This window comes from Miscanthus floridulus, chromosome 8 (assembly GCF_019320115.1).
Source record: "Miscanthus floridulus cultivar M001 chromosome 8, ASM1932011v1, whole genome shotgun sequence".
In the NCBI taxonomy this organism is placed as follows: Eukaryota; Viridiplantae; Streptophyta; class Magnoliopsida; order Poales; family Poaceae; genus Miscanthus; species Miscanthus floridulus.
Genome location: NC_089587.1, coordinates 226,706,437 through 226,732,263, shown reverse-complemented (window position 1 = coordinate 226,732,263; position 25,827 = coordinate 226,706,437). Strand labels below are relative to the sequence as shown.

Here is a 25,827-nt window from a genome sequence, read left to right as displayed (position 1 = left end):
TACTGAGGAAGTACTATTTCACATTCAAAATCAAAATCTACCATTTGATTATAAATAAACATACAGGATCGCTTTTAATCAATATATGAGCAAAATAGAATGGAAGGATAACACAAAAAACAGAATATGCATCAACCTTTGGGAGGATGAATGATCAGTAATAAAAATAAAAAAACCAGAAAACAGGAGGATGTACAAAAGGGCCACCGGTGTTGGTACATGATTCATAGATAATCCCCACAAGCACAAGAATCCAAAGTGCCACACAACCACCAGTAAATATTACATACCACTAGGCATTCAACACAGCTACTAATATCCAATATAGGTAGCGATAATATTGACCAGGTCATATAGTTATTAAAAACAGAACACATTCAACCATGCTGCTAAGAAAGACCATGTAATGATGCTAATTGCATATGACATCAAGGAAGAGATAGATCATCCAAAGGATTCAACTTCACATGATTCTGTTGCGGAGGTCATTCAAACTTCATCCTTTTTCCACTTGCCCCCATCCCAATTGCTTCCACCGCTCCCTAGCAGAAACAGATATTTGTCAAAATATAAATAAACAGCTCTCTACCTACTTCAAGGGTGTTCTCACAAAATAACGTTAGGTTGCAGAACAAACTATAAACGGCTCTTTCATTCAAGAAAAAAAAGTTGGAACAACTTTGGAAGAAACAGGGCGTCGACGACAATTATAGATATCGTAGTTTGTCACAAGCATTTCAACAGTGGAGTATTTCTAAGATTAATTAGGAATAACGGCATCATGCATGGTCATATCCAAGGCATTTCATGAAGATGGCCTACCCAAATAGGAGCATATGCTAACACTTGCACTTCTCACAGCTTTGAATTCAGTGTTATAAATTTTACTTGGGAAGTTATGTGACCCACGTGGTACACGAGATTGGATCCTACTGATCCGAATCCAGAATCTATTTAATGGAGACACTTGTCTGTATTCATGTAAGGGAAAGTCATCTAATCTTAATGACAGGTGAAAAGTAACTGCTGACACCAAATTCTCCACCAAACACAAGTCAGAGAATTCTTTTTCCTCATGTGATCTGATTAGGTTGAACTGTGACTAGGGGCTCGTGTTGGGTTTCAACCCTAGCTTACCCCAACTTTCTTGGGACTAAAAGGCTTTGTTGTTGATGATGATGATGATGTGATTAGGTTGAACACTAAAACCGCTCACGGGAGCAGGCTGCCCGAGAGATGACATTTGTTAAGACGAAACATAATTGCTGATAAACACATAGGCCTGTCATGTCATCATGTGATACGGAGCATTATGTATGGGCCTAAAAAAGAGTCAGTAAATTTCTAGTTTTCTATACTCTAACTGGATGTAGGCAAACAGGAACGCACAACTACACAAAAGCATAAAAACGATGATGCAATTGGAATTGATATAAAACTAAATGTGTTGTATATAGCGGTAGAATGTACGTACTTGGTGATACTTTGAGCCCAACTGGGAGTGGGAAACACTGGCGGCGAGGAGGTAGCGCCATCTCACCAATGCTCTTGGGTGTTTTTGCTGGGTGGCAGAGATGACCCTGGTTTTGCACGTGTCAACAGAAAGCAGGAACTTCACTCCCCTAACCAGGTAGCCTTCCACGTGTTCCACATCACCTGGAATGACAAGGTAGACGACGTCATGTTCTAGCGTGCTTAGGATAGGGAACAATGGCGGGATCTGTGGCACATCCTTGGAGATAAATGTCTTATCTTTCCAGAGATCTTTTAGAAGCAGCTTGGTGTCTACCATCCAGCTAGGGGATGGCTTATCCAGGTCCAGGGCATAGGTAACGAGCGAGATTGGGCCACCCTCCATGTAGCCATCCATGTTGAGAAACTTGATGGTGCCGTCAACGCAGGCCATGTTGCGGTATTCTTGTGGGTGTTGATCGCTGATGGAGCAGCCATGGGGCAGCGGAACAAAAGACACGTCCAACCAGTCCGATGAGTCGACCTCACAATGTCGTCCCAGATCCCAGAGTAGCAATCCGTGGAGAAGATCGACCCAGCAGAAGAGGTTCTGGTTCCTGCTTTGGACAGGGAAGGACATGTGAGTCCTCCACGTGCGGTGCACCTCAGCGGGGAGCTCGCCATGCTTGTAGACCCACGAGCATAACGACGACTGCCAGAGGCAGAGCATGCCCTGCGCAGGAAGCCCGCGGCGGTGGAAGTCGAAGAGCAGCTCGGCGAGGACGAAGGCGCCACCTTCGCGTGTCATGATGACGGCCCCGTAGCCGGTGGTCCTGTAACAATCAGAGTACTCCAAGCGGATACCGGGGATCGCGGAGAGCGAGGAAGATGAAGATGCGTCGGTGCCGAGGTCCAAGAGCAAGTACCACCGGTTGTACGAGTAGGCTGCGTGGTACGAGCCGGGGTAGAGGACAACCAAGTTCTTGTCAGCGGCGGCGGCCACAGCACCGTCGGGCAGGGACCATCCGTGATTTGGGATCGGCTCTGATGAGAGTGGTCGCCGCATGGTGAGGCAGCTTACATCCGGGGGTTCGACGACCTCCAGATCTGGCGTCATGGCCAGCAGGTACTTGGCAATTGATGCTTCGATGTCCTCACGGCTTGGAAGCTTTGGTAATTCCGCGGTGGTGGCGCCAACCAGGCTCTTCGCTCTTTCCGCGCCGAGCACGCGCTCTGCTCTTACTCCTAAATCGAAGGGTTCTGTCTCTTCGGGATGGCTGCGGAAAGCAACGGTGCGGTCGAGCAGGATGCAAGCAGGGGCCATGGCGCAAAGAAGAGAACTGATGGAAAGCTACGGTCGGGTCGAGGAAGAACTGCGAAGAAGATGGCGGCGGAGAAGGAACCCTAGGACCGGAGCGGCGGAAGGAATTGGGGAATTTTGTGCGGATGGAGTTAAGCTAAGCGAAGGGGCGCAGACATATTCCGGATTGGACACCAGTTTTCTTTACCCGGCCTCCCTCCTCAGGCCTCGTTTCATCGTTTGGACGGACATGATAGGGTGTGTTTACGAGACCAGCCTGGCTAGCAAAACTAAACCAGGTTAGCAGAATCAGATTCCCCCGAATCCGCGGCGCGGGGGCAGAATCGCCAACCAATCAATCGAGAAACAGCGGAGGAACAAGAACAGAGCGAATCCGGAGGGAGGCGGAAGGAATCGATCGACGAAGAAACCAGCTTCACCTTCCTTGGCCCCCACCCCATGGCGCGCAGGAGCAGGAGCGGAGGTGCTCTTCCGGCGGAGGAGCAGGGGCGCGAGCGGGGAGGGCCGCCGGAGACGAGCGAAGGAGCAGATGGTGAGCTTCGGCACCCCGCGCCGAGGCCGTCGTGGTGGAGGCGAGCGGGGAGGGGCGCCGGAGATGGCGCGGGGAGGGCCGTCGGAGACGAGCGAGGCGAGCAGAGGAGCAGAGGGTGCGGTAGGTGAGGGGCAGGGCGGTGATGGGAAGCGAGCGCAGGGCTGGCTCGGGCTGTCTCCAGGAGAATCACCGATTCAGTTATCCCAGTTGGGCCAGGCTCCGGCGGTATGGGTGGCTACTTGTAGCCAGGCCTGGAACCCTTGCCAACGAACCAAACAGCCAGAAACTGGCCCAAGGAAGCCAGGGGCCAGGTTGGGCTGGCAACCAAACACACCCGTAAAGGCTGTGTCGCTCGAACCTATCAGCCCAGTATTTTTCTCTTCACAGAAAAAAAAAAAAAAAGCATCCGTCGGCTTATCAGCCGAAAAAAAAAAAAAAAAAACCATCACCACCTGATCCCAGTTGATCCACGAGTGTGAAAAATACCTAGGTCTGGGGCATGAAATCTCTCTTGTGCATGCGCGTGCCGGCGCTGCCGTCCTGGCACCCTCCACCGCCGACAATCCTTAACCCAATAGGAACTTATTTGGATACATGTGTATCCACTTCAATTCACATGTGTTGGAGTGGACTAGACCGGAAGTTAGTTTAATTCAACTTTAATCCACTTCAACACATATGGATTAAGATGATACATGCGCATCCAAACAAGACGTTAGCATCCATCACTGGCGCATCCCCTCCGGACTCGTCATCTCTCTCTCCCTCCATTCATTCTCTCTGCTCCCTCCTCACGGCACATCTAAAGAACACCGTGCGCAGGCGAGGCAGCTGCAACGGCGGCGAGCCTCCCTACTCTCCATCCAAGAAGCGCAGTCAAACGGCCACAAGTTGGCATTTTTGCCAATTTGCGTAATTTTTGCTATTCTGTACATTCAAAAATAATGACAAATTCACACTTTTAATTCTTGCTATTTGTACATCCAAAAATAATGGAAAATTCACTTGATGGCATAAGATGTGGCACTCGGCAGGATGAGACTGCATACAGCCAGGCTTGGATACGAAACTAACACTTTGTTCTCTTCTTCCTTCACGTCTCACTCATTTTTTTTTGTTTACATTTTTTGTGGGTACAGCCCAAAGAAATTGTTTCTGTACAAATGTCTTAACTGGGAATACATTATTTTTTTGGGTGAGTTTGATATCTAGCATTTATGAGCTAATGAGATTGGCTTATGGTGGGTGGATAGATGTGCGCCTGTAAAATACAGGACAGGCATTGCCGTTTTGTCCCACGCAATTGCTGTGAGTTTTGTTGATCGCCGAGCGTGCTTATGAAGTTGGTGCTTCTGCATGACTTATACTATGAATCAGAAAATCGTGTATATCTATTTTGTCTACACGAAAGGTTTGTGTTTCACATGAAATCTGCTCAAAATTTTAGAGTGAAATTTGTCAAAAGATGATTCTGACGTGAAACCTTTTCCAAATTCCGATGGCTGGTGCGGTCGGTGACGATCTATAAATGATGAATCAGCAGTGATTTGACCGTGCCTGATCCAACGGTGGATACTTTCTCTCTGGGATGTGTTTGAAGCACTTCTGTTGCATCTTATTGTTCATATATTGTTGTTCCAATACAAACATGTGGATAATATCCAGTATATCGAACGGAGGATGCAAACACAAACGATCACAAAGCTCCTTTCTCACACAAGATCCAGATCCCCCCCCCCCCCCCCCCCCCCCCCCCCCCCCAAAAAAAAAAAAATTCAGTACAGAAAATTGAAAAGGAATCATACAAGATACAGTGGCCAAAAAAACATTTTATTGCATGACTCCAACAATAATTTGTTCTATAAATATTATTCAGCAGGCAATTTTTCTTTGAGGTACTTGAGAATTGCTTTCGTTCCTCGCTCCAACAGAGTTCGTCTTATGCTGCACAAGAAAGCAACAGGCGGCTAAGCATATTGTAAAGTGTCTGTCAACTATATCTTTCCCTTTTATTTCGTTTTTTTGTTCCAAGGATTTATCACATAGCACCAACAATCATATGGCTATTATGTGTGTTTCTGTAATTTTTGGTAGAACCATACGGCTACATCCCGGATTCCTTTATTAACACAGGTATCATCAAATCACAGCTCGAGGTTACATTTTTACCTTCTTAGTGGATTTCCATCCAGTTTCAACACTTGCAAATTAGCTTCAAGTAATCCCTGCAGAGACAAGCATCCATAAATACAAGATCCAGCTAGATTGAGAAACAAATACAACTCATGATCAGGAAGAGTTGTCCATAACATCTATATTATAGAACAGTGTGCGGAAATAGATACTAAGAAGATACATGAAATAGAAGACTAAAAATGAGGGGGGAAAAAACATACCAGCTCTGCTGGGAGTGCTGTTATATTGTTGTCTGACAGATCAAGCTCAATGAGAGCAGTGAAATTCTTGATGCCCTGTTTATGTGCAGTTTAGTCAGCATATACAGAAATCGGAAGGCACCACTATCAGCGGCTTACAACAACAACAAAGCCTGTAAGTTCCAAACAAGTTAGGGTAGGCTAGAGTTGAAACACAGGAGAAGCCATCAAAGTTCAAGCACGTGAATAGCTGTTTTACAAGCACTCCTATCTAAGGCTAAGTCTTTGAGTATATTCCATCCTTTTAAGTCTTCTTTTAGCGCGTGTTTAGTTAGAACACAAAATCCCAAAAAGTGCTACAGTACCCATCACATCGAATGTTTGCGGCCCGTGCATAGAGCATTAAATGTAGCAACAACAACAACAAAGCCTTTAAGTCCCAAACAAGTTGGGGTAGGCTAGAGTTGAAACCCAACAGAAGCAATCAAGGTTCAGGCACGTGAATAGTTGTCTTCCAAGCACTCCTATCTAAGGCTAAGTCTTTGGGTATATTCCATCCATTCAAGTCTCCTTTTATTGCCTCTACCCAAGTCAACTTTGGTCTTCCTCTGCCTCTCTTCACGTTACTATCCTGACTTAGGATTCCACTACGCACCGGTGCATCTGGAGGTCTCCGTTGCACATGTCCAAACCATCTCAACCGGTGTTGGACAAGCTTTTCTTCAATTGGCGCTACCCCTAATCTCTCACGTATATCATCGTTCCGAACTCGATCCCTTCTTGCATGGAGCATTAAATATAGACGAAAAAAAAACTAATTGCACAGTTTGGTGGGAAATTGCGAGACGAACGTTTTGAGCCTAATTAGTCCATGTTTGAATACTATTTGCCAAATAAAAACGAAAGTGCTAAAGTAGCTCAAAATTCCAACTTTCTCAAACTAAACACGCGCTTATTGCCTCTACCCAAGTCAACTTCGGTCTTCATTTGTCTCTCTTCACGTTACTATCCTGGCTTAGGATTCCACTACGCACCGGTGTCTCTGGAGGTCTCCGTTGGACACGTCCAAACCATCTCAACCGGTGTTGGACAAGCTTTTCTTCAATTGGTGCTACCCCTAATCTATCACGTACATCATCGTTCCGAACTCGATCCCTTCTCGTATGACCGCAAATCCAACGCAACATACGCATTTCCGCGACACTTATCTGTTGAACATGTCGTCTTTTCGTAGACCAACATTCTGCACCATACAACATAGCAGGTTAATCGCCGTCCTATAAAACTTGCCTTTTAGCTTCTGTGGTACCCTTTTGTCACATAGGACACCAGATGCTTGGCGCCACTTCATCCACCCTGCTTTGTCTATGGCTAACATCTTCATCAATATCCCCGTCTCTCTGTAGCATTGATCCTAAATATCGAAAGGTATCCTTCCTAGACACTACTTGACCTTCCAAACTAATATCTTCCTTCTCCCGAGTAGTAGTGCCGAAGTCATATCTCATATACTCAGTTTTAATTCTACTGAGTCTAAAACCTTTGGACTCTAAAGTCTCCCGCCATAACTCCAGTTTCTGATTCACTCGTGTCCAGCTTTCATCAACTAGCACTACATCGTCCGCGAAAAGCATACACAAGGGATGTCCCCTTGTGACCTCATCCATCACTAAGGCAAACAGATAAGGGCTCAAAGCTGACACTTGATGTAGTCCTATCCTAATCGGGAAGTCATCCGTGTCTCCATCAGTTGTTCGAACACTAGTCACAACATTGTTGTACATGTCCTTAATGAGCCCGACGTACTTCGTTGGGACTTTATGTTTGTCCAAAGCCCACCACATAACATTCCTTGGTATTTTATCATAAGCCTTCTCTAAGTCAATAAAAACCATGTGTAGATCCTTCTTCTCCCTGTACCGCTCTATAACTTATCTTATTAAGAAAATGGCTTCCATGGTTGACCTTCCAGGCATGAAACCAAATTGGTTCATAGAGACCCGCGTTATTGCTCTCAAGCGATGCTCGATAACTCTCTCCCATAGCATCACAGTATGGCTCATCAACTTAATTCCCCGGTAATTAGTACAACTTTGAATATCCCCTTTATTCTTGTAGATCGGTACCAATATACTTCTCTTCCACTCGTCAGGCATCTTGTTCGATCGAAAAATATGGTTGAACAGCTTGGTTAGCTATACTATAGCTATGTCCCCGAGGCATCTTCACACCTCGATTGGGATACTATCTGGTCCCATTGCCTTACCTCCTTTCATCCTTTTCAACGCTTCTCTGATCTCAGATTCTTGATTCTCCGCACAAAGCGCCTATTGGTGTCATCAAAAGAGTCATTCAACTGAAAGATTGTGTCCGTATCAGCTGCTTACAACATTTGTAAATATAAATTTTATCTTCAAAACATATCATGAAACCAAAGGAAATTTTATTAAAACTAGCAAACTCCCTTGCTTGCAGAGAAATCCTAATAATTACCTCCGGCACAGTTGTAAGGTTATTCTGACTTAGGTCAAGAATCCGAAGCTGTTTTAAGCCCAACAAACCATTAGGAAATTCATGGAGTTTCATTCGTCTGCCAACAGATAGAGAAAGAGAAATAAGCTTTCTTCTAATAGTTGTAGTTTAGAGGCTGTGCATATGTTCCAACCTTAGGTAGAGCTCCTGCAGCTGTGGTAATGCGGAAACTGCAGAAGGTTCAGGAAGTGCTGAAGCATTGCCACTTAGATCAAGTACTTCCAGTTTGGACAGAGACGCAAGATCAATGGATGATATCTACAAGAAAAGCAAGTGTGTTATGATATTGTGTAATGAAATGCTGGATATTTACCATATATTTGCACGTAATATTTCAAGAATATTCTCTTTGTGCTCTCTCAAAGTTAATACTGCTTTCATTTTGTACTATCAACATTTGGTCAAGCTCCAATAATCAACATTGGCCATAAGACTTGACAAATTGAGATTCTTCTGTTTGCCAAATATATGCCATAAGACAAATGATACAAAGAGATGTAATTGTTATATTACCTCTACCAAGGGGTTATTGTCCAGCTTTAAGGAAGACAAACTGGTAAGGGAGGAAACCACTGTGCGAGGCCACCTTTTTATCTTGTTATTAGACAAAACTAAGGACTGAAAAAAAAGGGCAAACGCTAAATATTCATGTTGAGCTTGATAATAATAAAAAATATGACGATATTTCCATTCTAAGGAACTTACTTGAAGTGATGAGCATAATGACAACTCATTTGGTAGATCTTCTATTGAATTTTTAGAAAGATCCAGTTTTACCACATCACTTGTCTCCCATGCCGCAGCTGGTACACTGGTCGCGCCAAGACCACTCAAGTCCAGTTCCTGATACAGCAGCAATGTGGGAACCAATTCATTTAAGGAGAAGAAAAGGAAAAGGAAAGGGAGAACTTTCTTATGACACCACAAATATTTTGAAAAATTAAAAACACACCTTTGAAGATAAGGACAATCGCCTTGCTGCAGCAATTTGGTCATCTTTAGTCGGGGTGCTTCCGGATCCTGATGCTGCGCAGGAAATAGGTTTAAGGATCATGGCAATGATTCTCAAATCCAGACAATCTAATATAAAATGTTGCCATCAAAGATCAAATGCATGCATGTTGACTTAGCCTTCTCAATTACCTTCCTCATCAGATGAAAGCCGGCTGCGCAGATACTTCAGCAATGTTGTTGTTGGTCCAGAAACCAATGAACTGGGAACACAATATATTAACTTTGGCAGCTCCATAGAGCTCCCTGACAAATAGTTTAAGAAACGGTAGGAGAAACAGGGATAATACATACCTCCTAAGTGTCCTCATAGGATTTCCAGTAAGCAGAAGCTTTCTTAGGGTATTCATTTTACCTTGAGTTGCGCATGGATTGTCAGAATTTTCAGTAAGGCAGTAACACAAACTATGCAAGGTTCTTAAAGGCCAAAGCATACACTTATCACTCATGCAAGAATTCAGATCTACGATCTGTTAAATACATAAAAACAGACAGAGAGGAATGCATAACATATGCCTAGGCAAACAAGCAGACCAATGCATAGTGATTCCAAACAAAGCAGACAAATAGCAGCATAGTGCAGAGTAGAACGAACCTAGTTCAGCTGGTAGACCAGATAATGAGTTATTTGATAGATCGAGGAAAGATAATTTGAGGTTGCAGGCTCCAACTGGATACTCCTTTAGCTGGTAACAGGAGAAAATTCATCAGGCATTGGGTTTGTTGCTGGATACTCCTAAACCCAAATAAACAGTAGCCTACCACAACTTACTTGGGACTAAGGCTACATTGTTATTGTCATACATATGGCGCTTTTGACAAATAACTTAATTGTTTGAAGTCATCCAAAGTTTTAACAAATAAGTTTGTTGTGAAAACCATCATCAAGTGGCAGGAAGCAACAATATAACTAAAGTTATTCTGAATGATTGTGCTCTACAAATTCATTTGAAGATGTATCATGTATGTGTCCTAACTAACAAGATCTCAAAGGATATTCTACCCCACCCCCACCACCACCACCACAAAAAAAAGCCTACTAAAACAGTTGACAGGATTAGGCTAGTAAGCCTATTCGGGGTAAAATTGTAACAGGAAAGATAAATTATTATGTATGAAAAGGCCCAAGCATCTATCGCACCACTATTCGCTGCTTGCAATTCCAAATAAATGCTAGATATTCCCAGCCAAGGAACTAGAAGCTTTTCTCGACAGTGTCTTCTTTTTTGTTTAAATGATGCAGGATAAATGTGTAAGGGTCTAGGGAAATGATGATAATATAAAATTGACAGTTTGGCCATGGAAAAGATGGGTAGAACCTGATTAGAATGGAGATCAAGTATGCCTAATTTTGATAATGTGCCAATATCAGCTGGTATTGAAGACAATAAGTTATTTCTGGAACACAAACAGAAAAGATGAATTTACATCACAGAAAAATAAATGCACAGAAAGAAAAAAAAGGTGAATATGTCCTGAGTTGTGAGTAGAGAACAAACCCCATATAGAACTCGGCTAGTGAAGAGCAACCCTTTATGGAAGGAGGAATTGATGTTATTTCTGACACAGAAAGGTAGAAATCCATCAGTGCTAGTGAAAGAGTAAAAATGCAGAGCATGCACATGTGACAACATGGGTAGATAAACTCACTATTCTGATGCATGTCTAGGCGGATTAGTTTTGGAAGTGCTCCAACACTACCTGGGATGGCTGTAAGCAGATTTTTTGCTGTAACAAGCTAAAAGTTAGTTAAATGCAAGCAAAACTCAAATGAATCACATAAATTCAACGGATCTTATGTTACTTTTCATACCGAGATTCAACTCTGTGAGCATTGTCCATGAGACAAACATGTTTTCAGAAAGCGTCACAAGCTTGTTACCCTGATAAGTTGTGCACTTGAGTTTCAACAGGCAACTGGAACAACAAAGTAATAGCTTTAGCATTCTATTAGTTCTTACCTCTAGATCCAATTTACTTAACTTGGAACAGCCAGCAAGTACATCTGGTATTCTGGATATGTTGTTGTTTGACGCCTGTACACGATGCATACATTATTTTGTGCGTGTCTAAACTAGAAAGTAAACAGGGAAGTGATAAATTGGAAAGCCATCAAGTGCAAGACCAAGAAACCAGATAACTATATGTCAAAAAGTAAGAATACATCCAATGCAACTTACCTTGAGTTCGGACAAGTCCGGGCATTTGGCAAGGCTAGATGGAATGTCAGTAAGGCAATTATTTGAGAAATCAACCCTGGCATAAAATACATGAATATTAAGCATCACACATTGCTTCTACTCTTCACATGATGTGCTAATCAACAGCTGCTGTACACTTTGTGAGACACAAACATGGTGGAGCAGTAAAAAAAAGGCAGACTACGGAGATCTAAACTAGAGGGTAGGAAAGATGACTGCAGAAACATGCCAAAAGAACGTGAAACTGCGTAACAATGCAGTATAAAATGAGAGTAAATTAACTGAACTACACAAAAAGTACATATAGGCTTACTTGACTAAAGAAGTAGCCAGGCCAATCTCTTCGGGCAGAGTGTTTATTTGATTGAAAGATATGTCCAGTGATTTTAGCAACGGAAGACTGCAAGAAAAAAAAGGATTACCAAAATCACTGTGGCACTATATGTATGAGTGGAATTCGTCAACAAATACAAGGTGCATACTCTCCGATAGCTGCTGGAAGGGAAGATATCTTGTTGTGGCTTATATTTAAAACAACAAGTGAAGACAGGTTTCTAAGGTCTTCTCTTAACACCTCAAGGTTATTGTGAGCCAGGATGAGCTTTTGGAGGTCCACTCCCTGAAAATTGCACGCATGATCTGATTACTTACTTATCATCACTTGTAGGCGTGTATATTAGCGTGTAGTGGTAGGTAATGAGCATGTTACCTCCCACCATTTCTCATCCTGGCTGCCCGTGTCCAAGTTGTTGTACACCTCCTTGGGTATCTCCCTGCAGGGCAAGGTGGAAAAGGAACAGGCAGAAGTACTGTGAGAGACGCACGCAGTGACTAACCAGCTAGCTATAACAGAAGTGAAGGATGGAATGTGTATGTTTTAGGTACGACTCGTATTTAGCAACAAGCTCCATAGTTAGAATGTGACTATGTGAGTGAGGGTAAAAGGAAAGAAGTAGTGCTAGCTCCGAGGCCACCCCACCCCTGACAGAATGTCTGGATATTTGTTGAAGAGATGAAATCATAAGTGTGGTGGACCACTGTTTTCCATGATGTTCTGTCGGCTGGGGTTGCAAGTATGAAGCTGTAAACAATTTTGGGAAGCGTTCACATTTTACCCTCACATGGCATGAAATAGTGCTAACTGTCATCAAACTGGAGCTTAGAGTTGAGTCAAGCTGAACAGAGGCCAGCAACAGCAGATACATAGAGCGCTGATTTGATTTGATTTGATATACGCGCACACGAAGAAGGCCGAAATGTAATGTCAGCACGCGATCCCCCGGCACGCCAGAACCGGGAAGACCAGAAGCAGAGAAGCTAGCTAGGCGACATTGGCGGGCACGAGAGGTGGAGGCGGTCCGTCCGAATGGACTTGATGTGATCTAGGTGAAATCTGAAGGAGGACGCTGTAGATAGAGACGAGGTGGGAGAGGTGAGATTTGGACGTGATGGTGACGGACCTGAGGGAGCGATTGGAAAGGTTGAGGGAACCCGACTCCCTGGCGGACTTGAGGATCCGCTCCATGGGACTGGAAGCTTCCAGATGGCTTGGTTGATTCAGATCGCCATTGATGAGAGCTTGAGGGGAAGGGTGGAGAAGGAGGCGCGGGCAGGGGCAGAGAGCAGCGACTTGATTCAGATCCACGTTTCTTTTGTTTTCACCTGCCCGCTGTGGAGCTGAAGCTGGAAAGAAGACGAGGGAGAGTTTTGTCTTGGGCTGGGCCTTGTCACACAGCCCAACGCAATGCAGCTGCCAGCTGATCCCCCGCCAATTTTTTATTATTATTTTTGTAATTAATTTCCATCGACAGATTCCATCTCCTCATCATTTTTTTTCTCAAAATCAAATGCAGCTGATCTCCTTCTTCATATCATCAATTATCCGTATTATATATTATATAGCGCACTAGCGCAACAATTGGTCGTCTATGCGTTTTGCTTGTGGTGTGGTTTCTTATTCTAAAAAGAGGATATGGTGATGGAAATGTGAAGAAAGTGAGTCAGAATCAATAAAAGAAGCAAAATTTGCATAATTCTCCCTCCCAGCATAGAGAAAAGAGGAACTAACATTCTCTCTTTTCATTTCCGCTTTTGTCTTAAAACACTTTAGGGCATCTCCGAGGGTTTCTAATATTTTCTTTCTAAAACTATAGTGTTTTTCAACTCCTAAAAATAAATTAGGAAGAATTATGTGATATATTTGGCAAACATAATCCAAAAACTACGTATTGAGCGGGCCTAGTGTTATATCATCAGCCATAGTATTAGTATTGTTATAGAGCATGTGCATGCAACAGAGTTTAGGCGGGGTTGCGTGTGTGTGAGAGTTTCTATATTTGTAGAATGAGTTGGTTTGGTGTGACTCTCACACCCGGCTTCGCTCTGGCTCCGCGTGCAAAGCCGCACCAAATGGTCTTGTGCGGAGGAGTGTTTCTATCTACAAAAATGTGAAGCCATAATTGTTTTCATATATAATTGTGGAGCCGCAAAAGCTCAGTAATAAAAAGCTAAAAATAATTAAATTAAAGGCCTCAATAATTTTCATTGATATCAATATGATTCATATACCAGTAAAAAAACACTAAAATGGCACTATTGTAAGATGCGATATTGCATAGGCTATCTGAAACTTTGCTTTTTAATAGTAAACGTGTGTGACTGCACAATTTTTTTTTAAAAAAAATAGCTCCTGTGTTTGGATTCCATGATCTAAATTTAGTTGTCTAATAAAGCTGGAGACTAAAAGTTTAGACCACTTTTTATCTCATTTGTGTAATCTAAAGTTTTTTTTATTGTTGGCTAAACTTTATACAGTACTTTAAACCTTAGGTTTTGGATCATACTCAATCCATCCTAAATTATAAGACGTTTGACTTTTTTTGACACCAAGTTTAACCACTCGTCTTATTTAAAAAATTATGCAAAATATCACTTTTTTGTTGTGGCTTGGTTTACTAATAAAAGCGCTTCAAAAATGACTTAAATTTGACTATGTCTGCATAAATTTTTTGAATAAGACGAGTGGTCAAACTTAGAGTAAAAAAAGTCAAACGTCTTATAATTTTGGATGGAGGGAGTAAGAGCTAAAATGGTCTAAAATTTAGTAGCTAAACTTCCGACAATGAGATACAGACGGTGCCTTAGGGCCTGTTTGGATACGAGGGCTAATTGATAGGTACCTAAAAAATAGTTAAAATTAGCTTTTATGTATCTAAATAGGAGGACTAATTTTTTTAGATTCAACTAGTTGCTGAGTTAATGTAGCCCCAACCCCAACTAATAACTAGTCGTATGTATCCAAATAAGTAGTTATTTGACATAACAAATATGACTATGTTCAAAAAAAACAATTGGTTATGTCAAAACGGTTTTGTTTAATGGTTGTCGCAAAAAAAAAACGGTTTTGTTTCATGGCATGACAACGGCAGCAAAGCTGTCAGTGGCGCTCGGTAGAGTGCAGGCAGAGGAGCAGTCGCCACCTGATTTACCTGAACGGCGGTGGCGCGGCGCCCCCGGTTTTGGCATTTGGCAAGCAACAAATCCGCGGCTCGGGTCGGGTTGCGACGACCGAATTCCATCTCCAGCGCGCACGGGCACGGACGAGTGCGACTACACGAGAGAGACGACTGCACCGCCCCGCCCTTCGCCGCCAAGAAAACGACGCGGAGGGAGGGGCCAGAAAGCGACCCGTCCGCGACGCCGCCCCGACCGTCCGTCTCGCTCTAGGCTCCGTTCCCTCCATCCCCCCTCCCCACCTGACATCCCGCGCGGGAGATCCACCCGCCCGCCCGCCCGCACCATGGCGCCGTCGCGGCCGCTCATGCGGGGGATCCGCCCGCCGCGCGTCTTCCCGACCCGCGGCGGCCGCGCCTCGCCGTACGCCGTCGCGCTCACCGCGCTGCTCCTCGTCTCCGCTGCCCTCCTCGCGCTCATCGCCTTCGGCGTCTTCTCGCTCCCCGTGTCCGCGCCCAACGCCGCCACTACCGCCGCCGGAGGGGAGACCGAGTCCGCCGACGCCCGACCCGCGCGCCCCCGCGCCCGCCGCGACCTGGGGTGAGTCACGACTGATGTGATCCTTCCACCTCCACCGGGGGTTTCGTTTCGGCCCCCGCATTTCCTTCCCCACCTGCTGTCGCTCGTTCAGATTTGGCTCGATCCGCTGCTGATCCTGATCGTCGCTGCTGTTGGTCGGTTGGTTGCGAGCAGGGAGGGGCTGGGAGAGCGCGGCGCGCAGTGGACCGAGGTCATCTCGTGGGAGCCCAGGGCTTTCGTCTACCACAACTTCCTGGTAAGCAATGCAATGCCAATGCCACCGCCGCGGTCTCTCTGTCTGTGCATGCTTGCTCTTCTGTGTAAAGTTCTTCACGGTCATCTGATTCTCATGACCGAGATGGATTGAATCATGAGCTTTGTGGTAGTACAGTTGGATCTGGGAATACAATAATGGTGCTCATCTTATGCCTTCACCATGAACTTAGCAATTGTGTGTACTGCATTCCAGTTTTATTTCGTCGTCCGTTTTTTTTTTTTTTGGTGGGGGGTGGGGGTGGTGTCAGTTGCATTTTAGTGAAACATAAACTCTAGCCTAGACTTCTCGTATTAGGCCTTCATTTTATCATAGCTCAACTCTATTTTGTGGTGTATTATTAGCTGAAATATGAGACAATTGGGATGTAAATTGGGCAAACTAGTGCTGTCTGTGTTACTCTATGAGCCATCTTAAACTAAACAATATTAAATGCAGTGGAAGACTTGTCTTGTTGACTAGTTCCCTGTGGCATATATGTTGCTGGTGGTTCTAGATAGGGACCAAATTGCCTATGGATGGAAGAGCCACATGCATGGTCTGTTGCTGATATATTCTTTTGCTGCTTGTTGTGTATCACCATCATTGAAATGCGAGTACACCTGACTTCATAAATACCGTGTTTAGGTTGACCTGGTTGGTTATGCAATTCCATATGTCCAGTCTACTTAGGAAAGAGATCTCAGATGTTATGTATGTGTTCAGTTTTTCATAGTTATGCATACTGTACAATCTATAACTGCTTCTCCCCGCCCAATGTCAATGATTATCTGACTACACTGTTTGCTGATACTTTGTTCTTTTTCTTAGTCTAAGGAAGAGTGCGAGTACCTAATTGGATTGGCCAAGCCTCACATGGTAAAATCAACAGTTGTCGACAGCACTACCGGTAAAAGCAAGGATAGCAGGGTCCGGACAAGTTCAGGCATGTTTCTTCAAAGAGGAAGAGACAAGGTTATTCGAGCAATTGAAAAGAGGATAGCAGACTACACCTTCATACCTGTAGGTGTGTGATTTTTATGAGTATATTTAGTGTACGGCTATATTTTCACAAGCAAGATCTGTGCTTAGCGTGCTCTTAAAAATGATAAATTAAAACGTATAGCACATAGCGCAATTTGATGGTTATATTATATGTGCATTCTTAGTTGTTTGTTAGGAATAACATTACACCCAATGACACGAAACTGAGTTTTGTTAGCATGTTACCATCATGAAATGCAGTCTAGCTATGTGTCTCCAACTCGTTCTCTCTTTTTGCTTTGATCATTTAAAGGATGTATTATCCTGTTGAATCATATTAATATATGCTGCCTTACAGATCATGGTGAGGGACTCCAAGTGCTGCATTATGAAGTCGGGCAGAAGTATGAGCCTCACTTTGATTATTTTCTTGATGAGTTCAACACCAAGAATGGTGGTCAGAGGATGGCTACTCTTCTGATGTATCTGTAAGTATATATTTATACATTATTTTCTTGTTAGATTTTTTTTTATAGTGTTAATTGAGTTTGCAGTATTTTTCTTATATATTATTTTTAATGGGTACAGATCAGATGTTGAAGAAGGGGGTGAGACTATTTTCCCTGATGCAAATGTGAACGCCAGTTCTTTACCATGGTACAATGAGCTTTCAGAGTGTGCCAAAAGAGGCCTTTCTGTCAAACCAAAGATGGGAGATGCACTTCTTTTCTGGAGCATGAAACCAGATGCCACTCTGGACCCATTAAGTTTGCATGGTTAGTTCAATAGCCGTCTGTTGTTTTTGTTACTTATTTTTTCTTCAATGTTATGAAAAGGTCTGAAGATATTCCACCTTTTCATTATGAAGCCCTTGTAGCCTTGTTCCATTTTCCCTGTGGAAAGATATTGGCCCTCCAGCTTTTCATATGTTATATGCAGTTTTATTTATATCCCGTCGTTGTTGCAGGGGGTTGTCCTGTGATTAGAGGAAATAAATGGTCGTCAACCAAGTGGATGCATATCCATGAGTACAAAGCTTGAGGCTTGAAGAGTCGAACATACAAAAAGGTATATGCTGTTGGATTGGGTTTGTAAGGTGTTACTTGTGCTATTTTAGCAACATGTATTTAGTCTTGGCACACATGTGGCTTTGAGCTTTGAACTAACTTGGCACCTGGCTCCAATTATCTTTGCACTTAGAGATTGATCTATATAAAACCCAACCGCGCTGCTTGATTTGTTTGCAAGGAATACAGAACCTTGATCATGTGAAGGTTTTGCTTGAAGAATTGTTAAAACTAATTTGGCGCTGTACTTTCTCCTGCAGATGGATCTCTATGCATGTGACTTGGGGCTCTCTACGGGATTGACACTCATGTATGCTTTACAGAACCCGCTGAAGCTGTATTCTTTGCTCCTTTGTTGGAGGGGAGATAATAGGGGCCAATAAGCAGGGGCCTTGCTCGTCCCTGCAGAATTTTTTGGGGCTGATCCTTGCTGACTTGGCTTTTATCTTTTCATTTCTTTTTCTTCCCTTGCAGTACCCCAACTATAGAGGATTGGTGTAGTGTCTGGGGGCATAGAGTTTGAGATTTTGTTTTTGTGCCATACCCCTAATATTAGTACATGAATGCTGTATTACTATGGTACTTATAAGCTTTGGTACTAATGAATAATGAGGCCTAGAGTCACATCTGGTACATGAGTGCTGTATTGCTGTTGAAGTTGTCTCCCTGTCGGTGGTGGCTTGATTAATGGTGCTGGAACTCAGCTGCAGGTGTTGTACTGATCCTAAGGATCTGCTGCAGAATTACACAAGTGTTTAATTTTCCTCTGGAACGTAAATTTCTAGTCGGGAATAGTATTTTTCTCTCATACCAAACCAGTCAGCAGTAAATAATTCACAATATGATACGGCCTGCCGAACAGGCTGATGCAATTGTACCCAAAGAGAGTTTATTCCTCGTCCCAAGACCCTGACCGACAGACGCTAAGGGGTTGTTTAGTTTCCACCAAAAAAAAAAATCGCGTAGTAAAATCAAATATTTAGACATATGTATGGAACATTAAATGTAGATAAAAAAAACTAATTGCACAATTTTTTATGAAATTACGAGACGAATCTTTTAAGTCTAATTAAGTCATGATTAGACGTAATTACTACAGTAACCCGCATTTGCTAATCGTGGATTAATTAGGCTTAATAAATTTGTCTCGCTGTTTTTAGGTGAGCAGTGTAATTAGTTTTTTTATTGGTATCAAAAACCTCTTTCGATATCCTCGAAAAATCCGATGTGACGTCAAAACTTTTCACCCCCACCAACTAAACACCCGCTGACCAAACACAACAGGAAGAATCGCAATCTCTGTCAATCGACATCAGCCCATCAGCTATGCGGATGCGATGACTCCGGTAGTGCCAATAGCGGCCTCACAGCACAACGCACCTCACATGACACGAGAAGGAAGCAGCAAACAAATGGTGATTGTCCGCGGAAATGCACTAGTCAACAGGACAGAAGCGGTTTTAGCAAAGCTCATATGAGTAATTTGTACTGAGATCATTGAATAAATAGCTGTTATTCCAAATTTTAATTGTTACCGGACTCCTCATCTGCAGTAGTACACGGCGAAACTGCCGGATCATTCCATAGAACACTCACACCAACACCCAAAATCTTACCCAAACACTAGTTGTCGTCAGTTCGCTGGTTGGTTTCTGAGCTGGTTTGGGCTGGCTGATGCTGATTTATTGTGAGAGAAAAACACTGTTGGCTGGCTGGTTTAGGCTGGCTGAAACCAACAAGCGAACAGACTGAGTAACTTATCCAAAACCACAAGCACAGCTATCAAGATACGTTTGAACTCTACATAGGTGTATACTTTACCCACAAGCTAGGTAAACAACGCAATGCACTTACCGTGAAGGCCCGGCCCTGTCCTAACCACTACCCTCCTAGCATCATCTTAGCATAGTTGCGACCAAATCACCTAGTTCAAAAAAAGGGGATTAAAACCTTTAAGCGACTCCAATCCGGGTCACAAAGCCTGCATTACTTGCACCTTCCCTTTGCTTGTCGATCCGTTGCACCCTGCCTCTAGACAACTACCAGACTAACTAGTAACTAGAGGGGTTTAGGTCAAGCCCTATCACATACAGGGTCGAATGGTTACACAAATTTAAGTTAGGCAAGATGAAACTCCAACTCGGTCCTCAATCAAGACAGGGTAGATATCTTCTGCTTCAATCCCGAGTTCCGTCCAAACTCCAAGGGCAAACCTATATGGGGCTGCCAAATTCCACCTAATCTCTAATTTACCCAAAACCTCTTTCATTTAATAAGGTGTTACCATAAACCACTTAATTCACACCACTTCAACACATTTTTTTCCTTTTTTGAAAATTCATGGTATTTCATAAATGTATAACTCATATTGGAACTTGATATGCTCATTGTGGACTTTCTCGCCTTAACTCCCCTGGTGTAGTAGAGGACAATGTGGGTATGTAGGGCATGGTTTTGGAGCTTAAGTTGGACGGAACCACATGTCGGTGGCGTTTTCAGAGCTTTGGATGAGTTTTTGGAGCTTGACAATGGTTGACAGTGGTGGATAATGGTCCCCAGAGCTTCTAACTTACCTTAGGTCGACAATTTGGCAACGTGGCGACCTGGGAATGGAGAGAAAGGACCACAAGAATGGTCCCATACCAGTATATATAGCCAAAGTCCATGAGGTTGTTGGATGCTCCGTTATTCGCATGTGTGGCAAAGGTTTGACACGAGGGACATGCCAAGTCTTGTCGCGTGGCTAGTTACTAGTCATTAGTCTAAACATGTCGAATATATATATTCTACATTGTTCTAATATTTTCATGGTGCTAATATTTAGTGGTTTCATGTGAAATATCAAGCATCATAAGTTGTGTGGAAGGTTTGCATTGCTATCTTCAAAACAACTTATATGGTGCTCACAAAGCAGTTGTTAGTCCACAAGGGAATAATACAAAGACCCATGTGTTTGTCTTCAATATTCTGTATCTGCTCTAAGGGTGTTTGGTTTTAGGCTAATCTAATTTCTTGTAAACATTTTTTTTGTTAAGGTTTAAGGTACATCCATCTCCGTTTGACGAAACTTGAGTACCACCACCATGATTTTTTATTGGTAGAACATGCTTGTGTAATGAAAACAACAAGAAATTATGACAGTTATGTAGTTTATTTTGAAAAGGTCTTAGATGACAATAAACTTCTACATAAATACAAAGTCTGCAATAATTGCATAATTGAAGTTTGCAATATATTGTTGCTCTATACTCTAGCGCAATATCAACACCACATAAGCACATATTGCAGGCGCATGTCAAAGTGCGCATGACGTGCAGTATCATGCGACAACCAGCTGCAACCGCGTCACTGTAATGTAATCACGCAAACCATCGTCAAGATCTTGAAAGATTAGAAACAACATTTGAGTGCCACAGCCACTTGGAATGTGTATACTACTATAAGATAACAAGAAAAAAGAAAAAAAATCACGCTGACCATATACTAATATTGTCCCATCCGACAGGAGACACTGACCAATACTATTGTTCAGTGTTCTACTCATCATCAGCCTGTTCGGTTGGCTGGTTCGTATCGTTGCTGGTTCGTGAAGAAGTACTGCTGGCTGGTTTGTGTGAGAGAAAAATATTGTTCCGGCTGGAAATTTACGATCGTTTACGACAAGCCACAACCAAACGAACAGGCTGCATGTCGCTGGTACACTGTCACTGTTCACTGTAAAAGACCATATCCCATGTTTGCCTTTTGATATTAAAGATAGGCTCTAGTATCTTCTCACCCAGTGGGTATCGTTTGCCACCCATAAATATTTCCACGAACCAACCCAGGTCTTTCTCTAAACACACAGAATCTTCCTCTCTGTTTCAGTTGGGGCAGACATATACACTCTTAGTCTAGCAGTGACAGCCTCATGGAACGATGAAAGGTCCTAATATGGTTAGAGGGGGGTGAATAGCCTATTTAAAAATCTACAAATCAACTAGAGCAATTTGATTAGTATGACAAATAGCGTAATGCAAACTTGCTCTAGCTCTACAAGGGTTGCAAGCCACCTATCCAACAATTCTAGTTGTAATGATTACTTAGGCACACAAACTTGCTATGTAATTACTCACTAAGAGCTCACAATCTTGCTACTCTAAAGAGCTCAACTAGATGAATGTAACTAATAAAGCAAGCTCTCAATTCTAATTATATTAAAGAGCTTGTATCAACTAGTTTGCAAGAATGTAAATAAGTGAGTAGGGAGATTATACCGACGTGTAGTGGATGAACCAATCACAAGAAGACTATATAGCCAATCACCGGGAGAATGCCAAAGAACAAGAGACAATCGATTTTCTCCCGAGGTTCACGTGCTTGTCAACACGCTACGTCCCCGTTGTGTCGACCAACACTTGGTGGTTCGGTGGCTAAGAGGTGTTTCACAAACCTCGTCCACACGATTGGACACCGCAAGAACTGACCCACAAGTGAGGTAACTCAATGACACGAGCAATTTACTAGAGTTACCTTTCAGCGCTCCGCCGGGGAAGGTACAACTCCCCTCACAATCACCGGAGACGGCCACGAACAATCACCAACTCATGCCGATCCTCCACCGCTGCACCGAGCTGTCTAGGTGGTGGCAACCACCAAGAGTAACAAGCGAAATCCGCAGTACAACACGAATACCAAGTGCCTCTAGATGCAATCACTCAAGCAATGCACTTGGATTCTCTCCCAATCTCACAAACATGATGAATCAATGATGGAGATGAGTGGGAGAACTTTGGCTAAGCTCACAAGGTTGCTATGTCAATGAAAATGTGCAAGAGGATGAGCTTGAGCCGGCCATGGGGCTTAAATAGAAGCCCCCACGAAATAGAGTCGTTGTACCTCTTCACTGGGTAAAACGCGCTCTGACCGGACGCTCCGGTCATACTGAACGGACCCTGGACACAGCGTCTGATCCACAGATGTAAGCCACGTGTCATTCTGAGTTAAACTTGAGCCGCCAGATCACAACGGCTATTAACTGACCGGACGCTCCAGCAAAACTGATCGGACACTGAACCACCAGCGTCCGGTCGTTTATAGTAAGGGTCCAAATCCGGTTTTCTTCTATCGGACGCGTCCGGTCCACCTTGACCAGACACAGACCAGCGTCCAGTGCTAAACTCTAGTCACTGTGTTGCCATGTCAGTTTGACCGGACGCAGAAATCAGCGTCCGGTGCATCTCAGGTCCAGCGTCCGGTGCAACATCGAAACTGGCGACCTCTCTGCCACACCTGACCGGACGCGCCGGTCCACCCAAGATCAGCGTCCGGTCACTCATAGTGACCTCTAATTTTTCTGTCTAGGGTGCCGGTGGAGTTTCTTGCCCTTGCACCTAAACTTCACTACCCTTGATCAAATGTGTCAACCACCAAGTGTATCACCTTGTGCACATGTGTTAGCATATTTTCACAAATATTTTCAAGGGTGTTAGCACTCCACTAGATCCTAAATGCATATGCAATGAGTTAGAGCATCTAGTGGCACTTTGATAACCGCATTCCGATACGAGTTTCACCCCTCTTAATAGTATGGCTATCAATCCTAAATATGATCACACTCGATAAGTGTCTTAATCATCAAAACAAAATGGCTCATATATTTTATACCTTTGCCTTGAGCCTTTTGTTTTTCTCTTTCTTCTTTTCCAAGTTTAAGCATTTGACCATCACCATGCCATCACCATTGTCATGATCTTCGTCATTGCTTCACCACTTGGAGTAGTGCTACCTATCTCATAATCATCTTGATAAATTAGGTTAGCACTTAGGGTTTCATCAATTAACCAAAACCAAACTAGAGCTTTCAATCTCTCCCTTTTTGGTAATTGATGACAACCCTTATACAAAGATATGAATTAAAGTTCATTTGAATCTATGTTGCTTGCCCAAGCATATTTACCATGTGTAAAGGATATGGGTAAGTTTTATGAACTCCATATGATAGCAATTGCTCCTCCTACATATGTGCTAAGTTTGGATTGAAGCTTTGCACATATGATTAGATAGGAAATATAGGAGTCAATTTCTACCAAATGATGCTATGGTATAAAAGATGGACCTTTGAAGCGTGATACCAATCGGAGTGCACCAATATACCATCCTTAGCACCATTAGTAACTAGACATATACAAGAACTAGAATACCCCGTGAGATCAACATTACATGTAAGGGTCTAGTTTCCATAGAATGAACATAAGTCTAGTTACTTAGCCTATGCATGCTAGTTTTTTATTTCAACATTCAAACCTACAACTAGCATACACCACACAAGCATGGATATTTGAAATTAAAACTTATGCCATGCAAGCAAACATATGTAATACTCATTCAAATGCACCATACAAGTTTATGAGCTTGCTCCCCCTATTTGTATGCTCAAAATTAAATTTTAATTGATCCCCTTCTTTTGTCAACTATTATCTCTCCCCTTTGTTTCACTATCTTTGTACACTATTTCTCCCCTTTTGGCATCAACAACCACAAAGGCTTAAAGTATAGATAGGGTAGAATTATTAATGTCGACAATTTGCACAAAAGGTGGCCTCAAATTATAGATATATTGGGGTGAAACCATGTGAAATGAGGATCATTTTCTCAATTTGGTTCAATCTAGATTACTTGCAAAAGATATTTAACTTGGTTTGATTCAAGGACAAGCTTCTTCACACCTCCAAATAAGGGTTATCTTGTACCATGTTGAGTTAAATACTTATAGCTCATTTTCTAAATTAAACACTAGGTTTACAAGCCCATAAACATGTCATATGCTACCACTAGATTATTTCAAACATATAAGCAATAGTGGTATCATACAAGCATCAAGTTCATCTAATCTTCATGAATGAGCCTATTCAAATGTGAAATATGCCTGGATGCACTAATCATGTCCTTAGCAAGGATGTATGTCATGCCAATCAACTTTTACCTTGGATTGCTTGAAGGAGAGGCATGTCAAATAATAGAGGTGCATCAACACATATTTGAGAAGTCAAGTATGTTCAATTCATTCCTTAGCTTGCAAAACCTCTTCTCATCAAGTGGTTTGGTGAATATGTTGGCAAGTTGATCTTCGGTGCCCACACTCTCTATGCGAATATCCCCTTTTTATTGGTGATCTCTTATGAAGTGATGACGGACATCTATATGCTTTGTTCTTGAGTGTTGAACCGAGTTGTTGGTGAGCTTTACGGCACTTTCATTGTCACATAGCAATGGCACTTGCTTGAACTTGATTCTAAAGTCACTAAATGTAGCCTTCATCCAAAGTAATTGAGCACAACAACTACCGACCGAAATATACTCCACTTCGGCAGTTGAAAATGCTACACTATTTTGCTTCTTTGATGACCAAGATACAAGTGATCTTTCCAATAGTTGACATGTGCCCGATGTGCTCTTTCTCTCAACTTTGCATCCCGCATAATCAGAATCCGAATATCCAATCAACTTAAATCTTGCTCCTTTGGGATACTATAATCCAACATGTTGTATATGCTTCAAGTACCTCAATATTCTCTTAGTTGCCTTCAAATGACTTTCTCTTGGTGAGGCTTGAAATCTAGCACACATGCATATACTAAATATCACATCCGGCCTTGATGCGGTCACATAGAGCAGGCTTCCAATCATAGATCGATACATCTTTTGATCCACCATGTTGCCACTAGCATCACTATCCAAGCTTCCACTTGTCCCCATTGGTGTACTAATAGCTTTACTCTCATCCATTTCAAACTTCTTAAGCATGTCCTTGATATACTTGCCTTGACTCACAAATATACCATTCTTCATTTGCTTGATTTGAAGACCAAGGAAGTAACTAAGCTCTCTAATCATAGACATCTTAAACTCACTTGCCATCGTCTTACCAAACTCCTCATAAAATTCTTGATTTGTTGATCCAAAGATGATATCATCAACATAGATTTGCATTACAAACAAGTTATTCCCAAGCTTTTTGGTGAAGAGAGTGGTGTCAACCTTTCCCATCTTGAATCCCTTAGAGAGTAGGAAATCCCTCAATCTCTT

The 25,827-nt window shown here is 42.8% G+C and overlaps 3 protein-coding genes across 5 annotated transcripts; 1 reads left to right on the top strand and 2 right to left on the bottom strand.

The window, feature by feature from the left end:
• Positions 1-205: 205 nt before the first annotated feature.
• On the bottom strand, positions 206-3,491 carry LOC136478400 (uncharacterized). Its single transcript, XM_066476846.1, has 2 exons — positions 1,475-3,491; positions 206-542 (listed from the first exon to the last, which is right to left on the bottom strand). The coding sequence occupies exons 1-2, from the start codon at positions 2,774-2,776 to the stop codon at positions 486-488; spliced, it is 1,359 nt and encodes a 452-aa protein (XP_066332943.1). The 5' UTR covers positions 2,777-3,491; the 3' UTR covers positions 206-485.
• A 1,594-nt stretch (positions 3,492-5,085) lies between these two features.
• Positions 5,086-13,075, bottom strand: LOC136475227 (plant intracellular Ras-group-related LRR protein 6). 3 transcript variants are annotated; one of them, XM_066472779.1, is made up of 21 exons: positions 12,885-13,075; positions 12,134-12,197; positions 11,907-12,043; positions 11,738-11,824; positions 11,404-11,479; positions 11,185-11,259; positions 11,037-11,106; positions 10,874-10,951; positions 10,723-10,783; positions 10,543-10,621; positions 9,819-9,909; positions 9,518-9,578; positions 9,356-9,426; positions 9,165-9,238; positions 8,918-9,055; positions 8,726-8,830; positions 8,346-8,470; positions 8,174-8,270; positions 5,702-5,776; positions 5,475-5,530; positions 5,086-5,249 (listed from the first exon to the last, which is right to left on the bottom strand). In XM_066472779.1, exons 1-21 carry the CDS (start codon positions 12,947-12,949, stop codon positions 5,174-5,176), a joined length of 1,761 nt encoding a protein of 586 aa, XP_066328876.1. In that variant the 5' UTR covers positions 12,950-13,075; the 3' UTR covers positions 5,086-5,173. The 3 variants fall into 3 exon arrangements, 2 of the variants coding, with proteins under 2 accessions (XP_066328876.1, XP_066328877.1); XM_066472780.1 differs by having other exon boundaries at positions 9,165-9,232; XR_010763126.1 differs by lacking the exon at positions 5,086-5,249 and adding an exon at positions 7,947-8,036 and having other exon boundaries at positions 5,476-5,530.
• A 1,988-nt stretch (positions 13,076-15,063) lies between these two features.
• Positions 15,064-18,393, top strand: LOC136475226 (probable prolyl 4-hydroxylase 3). Its single transcript, XM_066472778.1, has 7 exons — positions 15,064-15,477; positions 15,631-15,712; positions 16,541-16,736; positions 17,052-17,181; positions 17,282-17,469; positions 17,661-17,761; positions 18,021-18,393. The coding sequence occupies exons 1-6, from the start codon at positions 15,224-15,226 to the stop codon at positions 17,732-17,734; spliced, it is 924 nt and encodes a 307-aa protein (XP_066328875.1). The 5' UTR covers positions 15,064-15,223; the 3' UTR covers positions 17,735-17,761; positions 18,021-18,393.
• The last annotated feature ends 7,434 nt before the right edge of the window (positions 18,394-25,827 follow it).

What these genes read in the sequence shown, in the direction of transcription:
- LOC136475226 (XM_066472778.1), top strand. Translation starts at nt 15,224, where the DNA reads ATGGCGCCGTCGCGGCCGCTCATGCGGGGGATCCGCCCGCCGCGCGTC. An exon ending in CGCGCCCGCCGCGACCTGGG is followed by an intron (nt 15,478 to 15,630) that starts GTGAGTCACGAC and finishes GGTTGCGAGCAG; the next exon opens with GGAGGGGCTGGGAGAGCGCG. An exon ending in GGACCCATTAAGTTTGCATG is followed by an intron (nt 17,470 to 17,660) that starts GTTAGTTCAATA and finishes TCGTTGTTGCAG; the next exon opens with GGGGTTGTCCTGTGATTAGA.
- LOC136475227 (XM_066472779.1), bottom strand. Translation starts at nt 12,949, where the DNA reads ATGGAGCGGATCCTCAAGTCCGCCAGGGAGTCGGGTTCCCTCAACCTT. An exon ending in TGGTCTACCAGCTGAACTAG is followed by an intron (nt 9,579 to 9,818) that starts GTTCGTTCTACT and finishes GCGCAACTCAAG; the next exon opens with GTAAAATGAATACCCTAAGA. An exon ending in CCTATGAGGACACTTAGGAG is followed by an intron (nt 9,427 to 9,517) that starts GTATGTATTATC and finishes TTGTGTTCCCAG; the next exon opens with TTCATTGGTTTCTGGACCAA.
- LOC136478400 (XM_066476846.1), bottom strand. Translation starts at nt 2,776, where the DNA reads ATGGCCCCTGCTTGCATCCTGCTCGACCGCACCGTTGCTTTCCGCAGC. An exon ending in TGGGCTCAAAGTATCACCAA is followed by an intron (nt 543 to 1,474) that starts GTACGTACATTC and finishes TGTTTCTGCTAG; the next exon opens with GGAGCGGTGGAAGCAATTGG.